Raw genomic sequence first — 6,080 nt, 5'->3', positions numbered from 1 at the left:
CAGCTGGTTAGTCACCCTGCTTGCCTCTGTGGTTGGCAGTTTGCATTTCACTGTTTTCCAGTACAGACGGAGAACTTATCAACCTTTCCATTTCTAAGACCCTTTGAGATTCTCATTTGCAGACTAACGTTTATTAATCTTCAGAGGAACAATTTGTTTTGTTGTTTTGAAATGTGAAGTGGGTTTACAGACATGGACAGAATTTCTTTATATCCTTATCTTTATTTCAACAATTTTCTACAATAGCTAGGAGAATACAGTGCTAATGAGAGATACACACTAACTACAACGTTGGACAGCTACAAATTCAGAGCATAAAACGTCATTCTGATATTGTTTTGGCTTTCCTTTCAGCATTAGGTGATATCCAGTGAAAAACTCATGTTTCCAAGGCTTTGTTGATATGAGGTGAATTGTTAACCTTCTAGAAGACTTCCCGTGAGACACTCTGGAATGGGCTCAGTTCAGACCTGAAGAGGCTTGGTAATGCCTCTCACCTTTCAGCATTTCTGCTTCCTCACCTAACCACTTTGCAGAGATTAACTGTGTAGATCAAGAAAATTCTTTCTCCAGATCCAAAGAAGAAAAAGATTTGAAAACTGTAGTGTCCCATTTCACTGTATTGAAAGGCAGGTCCATTTCATAATAAGTTAGTTACAAACAGTTAAAATAAACACACAGTAAGTTAAATGCCATGGACTCATCTGTGCAATACTGTTGGGACAATTGAAACTTTCCAAGAACACAAGAAAATCGATATTACCTCAGGAACCCACAAAAAAACATCATTAGGGAACATAAATCACAACACTTATCCAGATTTAAAGGAGAAATCACTGTTTTCAGGAAAAATAATGGCTTGCCTGACTTAGGCTAAGATTTTATAACACATAATAACAGTAAGTTATTTGAAACTACTGACTCTGGAAAAGGCATGGAAATGCATTAGCTTTCTAAGCATTAAATTATATATGACAATTTCAACCTTCAAAAAGAAACCCAAAACTTTCCCAACTATTCCAAGCAATATCACAATGCCAAGGAAATGTTAGTTGTTTTCAGATATGTTATGAGTCTAATTCTACTCATGACATTAAGCTAATTAACATTTTTAGCTAGACCAGATTATAAAATAAAAAAATGTATCAAATGCATTTGGGAGATGTCTGACATGGCATCTTTCAGTTTTTGATCTATGAGAAACCGACCAGAATTCTACAGTTAATTTAGGTACTCTAATGGATTAGAACTTACACAGCTACTTCTCTGTGTTTCCTCAGCCTTTCACAGTAGGGCACCTTTACATTTTAAAAGGATGTCCACAAAAAGTTTTTAGAGTTGTATTTTTGCCTTTATTACCAAAGGGTTAGTGAAAGGCGAGACCCCCACGAATACTCTGACCTCTGTCCTGCTTCGGTGCGTGCGCATTTGCTTACTGTCATCGGGAGTTACCCTACCCCAGAAACACTCTTAAAGCTAACATTTCCTTGGTTGCTTCATAAACTCTAGTCTCTGTTTGGAAATGACAGTACAGAGGTGGCAGGGAGACGCAGGAAAGGGAGGAAGAAATCAGTGACAGGAAGCCGCATCCCATCCAAATCCTCACAAAACCTCAAGAAACATGGCAAGATATCCCTCACTGAGGACAAGTTCTGGGGACTTAAGGCAGCTCTAAAAGGGAGGGGGCAAGGGTTAAGGCGGCCCTCACAGCACAGTCTGTCAACAAACTACAACTCACAGCACAAAGTGCCTGTGGCTCAAGCATGCAAGCCCACAGCACAGCTCCTAGCTCCTCCCCTGCAGCGTGCTGTGGCGCTTCCAAGCTTACACCAACTCACCTAGGGTGGACAGCCCCAGGGAAGGAGGTACTTAGTGTCCTGGGCTCCTCTATGCAGCAGCAGCAGCAGCAGCTTGAAACTAGAGGAGAGTTCTCTGTAGGCCATGCAGCTCAGCCACAGGCTCTCACAGGGAAACCTCAGGGTTGTGGAGAGTGGCCTGCCTTGCCTCTTCACATCTGAGGTTTTTACTGCTTCCTGCCCTTTTAGTTCGGACAACCTCTAATTTGAGAGTCCATACCCTGTCAAGGAGCACTGATTCGTGACAAAAGGCAAGTCGAGTCACAGCTGGTGCTATATGCACTGTGCCCCGGCTTCCCGAGAAGTAAGTGGGTGCTCACTGTCTATTCCACATACCAGTAAAGATGAAGAACACCTTTACTAGCCCAGGTCACCCCGCGGCATCTGGAGGGACAGAACAGCCTCTGCCCTTCCTGCTAGAGGGCAGGGCCACCCTAGGCAAGTCACTGACCATCTCATTGTCCTGAATTACCTTCACAATGATTGTGGGAGCCATCTCCTGTCAACGCTGTGAGGAAGTGAGGTAACAAAGGAGAGTGCTGGCGTGAAGCACATGCATGTGGTACTATTTCTGTGCTACTTTCAACAGGACCGTGCAGGGTCACACACGGCCTTTGCTCTCTATCCTAAGAGGTTGGTCTTACCCAGAGGACCCTGGATTACGCCTCCTGAAGAACTCTCAACTGCGTGTGTGTGTGTGTGTGTGTGTGTGTGTGTGTGTGTGTGTGTGTGTGAATTCCTTGTGGGGTTCTCAGAATGGTGATAGCTCCTCTTTTCCTAGAACTGTCAGAAAAGTAATTTCTCACAATAATCAAGACACCGAGACTCAAAGGATGTCCAGTCTCCTGTATACACTATTAAAGGGTGTGTATCACACACACTTGCTCACCCATAAGGAGTCTTTCTTTAGCTACTGAAATGGATCAGTAACGAAGCAGGTCATCTAAGGTGGCACAAATCTAAGTGTCCTACCACTTGGCTTTGGAGTCTAGTTTGGTCTATCTGCGTTCAAAGCAGTACCAGGTCACGTGGAATGCTCAAAGCCTCCAGAGGAACCATCAAGCTGTCCTTTGTGCATTTTGTTCCATGCTCATCTTTCCCGCTTGGGAGTTACTCTAAGGCAGACTCAAGCCTCAGGCTAAGAAAAGCTGCAGGAAGGAAAGGGTAAACTGATGCTTCTCACCTTGGATTCCAAGGGTGCGAGCTGCTGTGAAGCAGGGAAAGTGGGTGGGTACCGGCAGGGGCTGCTAGAGGAAGAGGTGCTGGGCTGTCATGCCTTTCAAGAGCTCCTTCTCGGGAGGCCAAGTGTGTCACTGTTGAATTATGGAAAGGCTAATTTGTGATAATGATATCCTTAGTACAAAAATGAGAACAGAAAGGCGTGTGCAGACACCAAACGGTGAGTCCCATGCATGCCAACCAGGGCCACAGAAAGCCATCCGGCCGGTAAATTAGGCTGAGGGAAGAGGTGGGAAAGTGGGCCAGGCAGAGGGAAGCTGGGTGTGTGTCTGAAGCTGGGGATACTGATGACAGAGTGGAGGGGATCCTACCTAGTCAGCGGAAACCTGGTGCCTCCTTAACAAAGTACACACAGTGTCCTACCAGGTTTTGAGCTTGAAAGAGTTGGAGCTTGGAATCATAGAAACTCTGAGCCACTGTCACTGAACAGGAGAAACTGCAGAGGGAACAGCTATGGAGCAGGAGCTCTGGTTCTTGACAGCAGAGAAAAATACATGAGAGAAATTGCCAGAAGCTGTAGGACCCAATGTCTGGAGTAAGGAAAAAGGGCCGCAGGGACAGTGGCTATGATAGCGTGGTCTTGAAGACAAAACTCAGGGTGTACATCAGCCGTCTACACAGGATTAAGCTGGGAGCAGGGTGTGGAGGACTGCTGGGGCGGAGGGAAGACAGCCTACACATGGCTCTGTTCGCTTAGCAACTCTCCACCGCACGCCTCTGTGGTGTGACACACAGCACTAATGTGGTTAGTTACGGCTCGGAGCAGTAACTGAAACCAGGTGGAAAATCCATGAAAACTGAATCTGGTTGAATTAGTGTTTTAGGTTCTGCAAATAAATAAATGTATTAGAACTGATAAAGGGTTGAGACTGTAACTCAGTGATAGTACTTATTTAACATACACGAGGCCCTGGGTTCAATTCCTAGCACTACAAAAAACAAAATCTCCAAACAAAAAAGCAGTTCATCATGTAACAAAAATTACCTCAACTAAGTAACTTTCAAAGAATACAAATATATTAGGATTTTTCTAAGTATCTAAATGATGTATGTTAAGAAAACATTGTGGCTATATAAACTTGTGATTACTGTATTAACCCTAGGGAACTGACAGGCACTAAACACTGGTCTTTCCAACAGGATGGACTGAGTAACTATGGTTCCTTCCTCTAGGAACCAAGCACAGGGAACTGTAAATGGGGAAGCGGCTGGAACAACCACTTGTCCCACCCTCTTATTTTATAAACAAGGACATTCAGGCTCCAGTCAGATAATGGACAATAACCGCTGTTTAATAACAGTATTTATCATTGACTTGAAACTGTTTAGCTCTCATCAATAATATTGCACATATTTAAATGTCACTATTATAGACCATCTTACAGTTAAACTATATAAACTGATGATTGTAATTAAGAACAGAGGAATAAAAGCTAAGAATTTTTCCTTGCATAACCCAAAGGATTTATTATATAAGATTTCCAGGGAAAAAATGGAGAATATGCTTAATTAGAATTTCATAATGAAAATTTACAGAATCTAGGTCTTACTTAAACCAAATCCTCTATAAAATGTAATAATCTTCTTATATTTCTTACATAAATCTTCTTAATGTATTTATAATATGATGTTTTTAAAGTATCCAGTGATATCTGAGAACATTTATAGAGGTTGCAACACCTGAACCCCCTGAATTATAATGATTTATTATGTCTTTTTTGAATAACTTAATAGGATAATCAAAGTTTCAAGATCTGAATCATAAATATTCTGACAGTCCTTTCTAGATAGTGACTGAGGCTAACACTTAATAAATTAAAAATAGAACCTGTTAAGGTTGAATATATGCATGGCAAGAATCAGATTTGGGAACTAAAAATAAGTAATTTTACAGAACACTATACCATGATGTGATATCCACACAGGTAAAATTAATTAGCATATCAATGTAACACATCCTGATCAGCAATGACATCGGCAGCCACTCTAACTCTACACTAAACATCAAGCAACCTGTCCTACTACTACACGACTTCCAGTGTCTGTTCCTTGTGCAGATGAACCTGTGGATAATTGCATATACTCCAGTTAAAACTGATCTGGTTGAATTGTAAACTGAGTGATGAAAGAGAAGCTCACTGTGTAGTGCCTAATAAGAGCATCACTTAGGTCAGGAGACGGCACACAGCAGTAATTTCAGATGCTTGGTAAGCTACAGTACAAAAGGTCAGCTACGCTACCCAGGAAACCAGCATCTTTACAGTTGCTGTACCATGACGACACACAGAAGGACGTTACTTGGGCAACTACTTTACATATTGCCAGTTTATTTTTTTGATCCAGTTTGACAATATCAACATGATTGGCTCCTAAGCTGATATGATATGTGTTCAGTGGTGATTTGTCTTTCGGTTCTTTCTCTGTGCCTTGCTAACAACAGTTCATACATATGGAATTGTACTTTTGTATGTCACTTAGTGCAGCACTAAAGATTTAAAATCAATGCTGTCAGCTGAAGACACACACTGCTTCCCCTCCTTTCATTCCTCCTTGCCATTATTTAGCTGTATGTAAACTCAACTGATGAAGAAGAACGGTGCTTTAAAGGTGACCCAGGACACGGCGTCTCTTCCCAGTGAAAGGGTCCAGGGGGGTTTCCAGTTAATAACGTCTTCCTTTAGAGATGATCAGTGCTCTTTCTTTAGAAATGCATTTTCACCAGCTCACCGGAAACGACTGTTCTTATGCTCTGTTTGCCTGGACAGTGCTTCAGACCCGGGCAATGAAGCCCAGGCCCAGGCTGGCTGGGATCTGGATGGTTTCTAGGGCCAGGGAGGATGGGTTAAAGGGGAAAGTGACAGGAAAGATGTGTTTAGCATCCATGAGCAGCTGTGGAGAGTCTTTCCTGTCTCGTAATCGCATCTGAGAAGAAAAAGAACAAACAGGGTGTCAGCCCTTCCAATTTGTGAGACATCTACCGAAATT

The 6,080-nt window shown here is 42.5% G+C and overlaps 1 protein-coding gene across 2 annotated transcripts in view; it reads right to left on the bottom strand.

Annotated features, from left to right (window-relative positions):
* Positions 1–202: 202 nt before the first annotated feature.
* The window catches only part of Myo5a (myosin VA), a 156,888-nt gene continuing 151,010 nt past the window's right edge, over positions 203–6,080 (bottom strand). For both annotated transcript variants that reach the window (XM_052714464.1, XM_052714473.1), the window contains one exon: positions 203–6,017. In XM_052714464.1, the coding sequence (XP_052570424.1) occupies positions 5,865–6,017 (153 nt within the window). In that variant the 3' untranslated portion in view covers positions 203–5,864. The remainder of the gene's footprint in view (positions 6,018–6,080) is intronic.

The sequence above is a fragment of the Peromyscus californicus genome, unplaced genomic scaffold, assembly GCF_007827085.1.
Source record: "Peromyscus californicus insignis strain IS unplaced genomic scaffold, ASM782708v3 Scaffold_11__1_contigs__length_118956290, whole genome shotgun sequence".
Taxonomy (NCBI): domain Eukaryota; kingdom Metazoa; phylum Chordata; class Mammalia; order Rodentia; family Cricetidae; genus Peromyscus; species Peromyscus californicus.
Note: the sequence above shows the minus strand (reverse complement) of the source record. Positions and strands in the feature narration are given on the sequence as shown.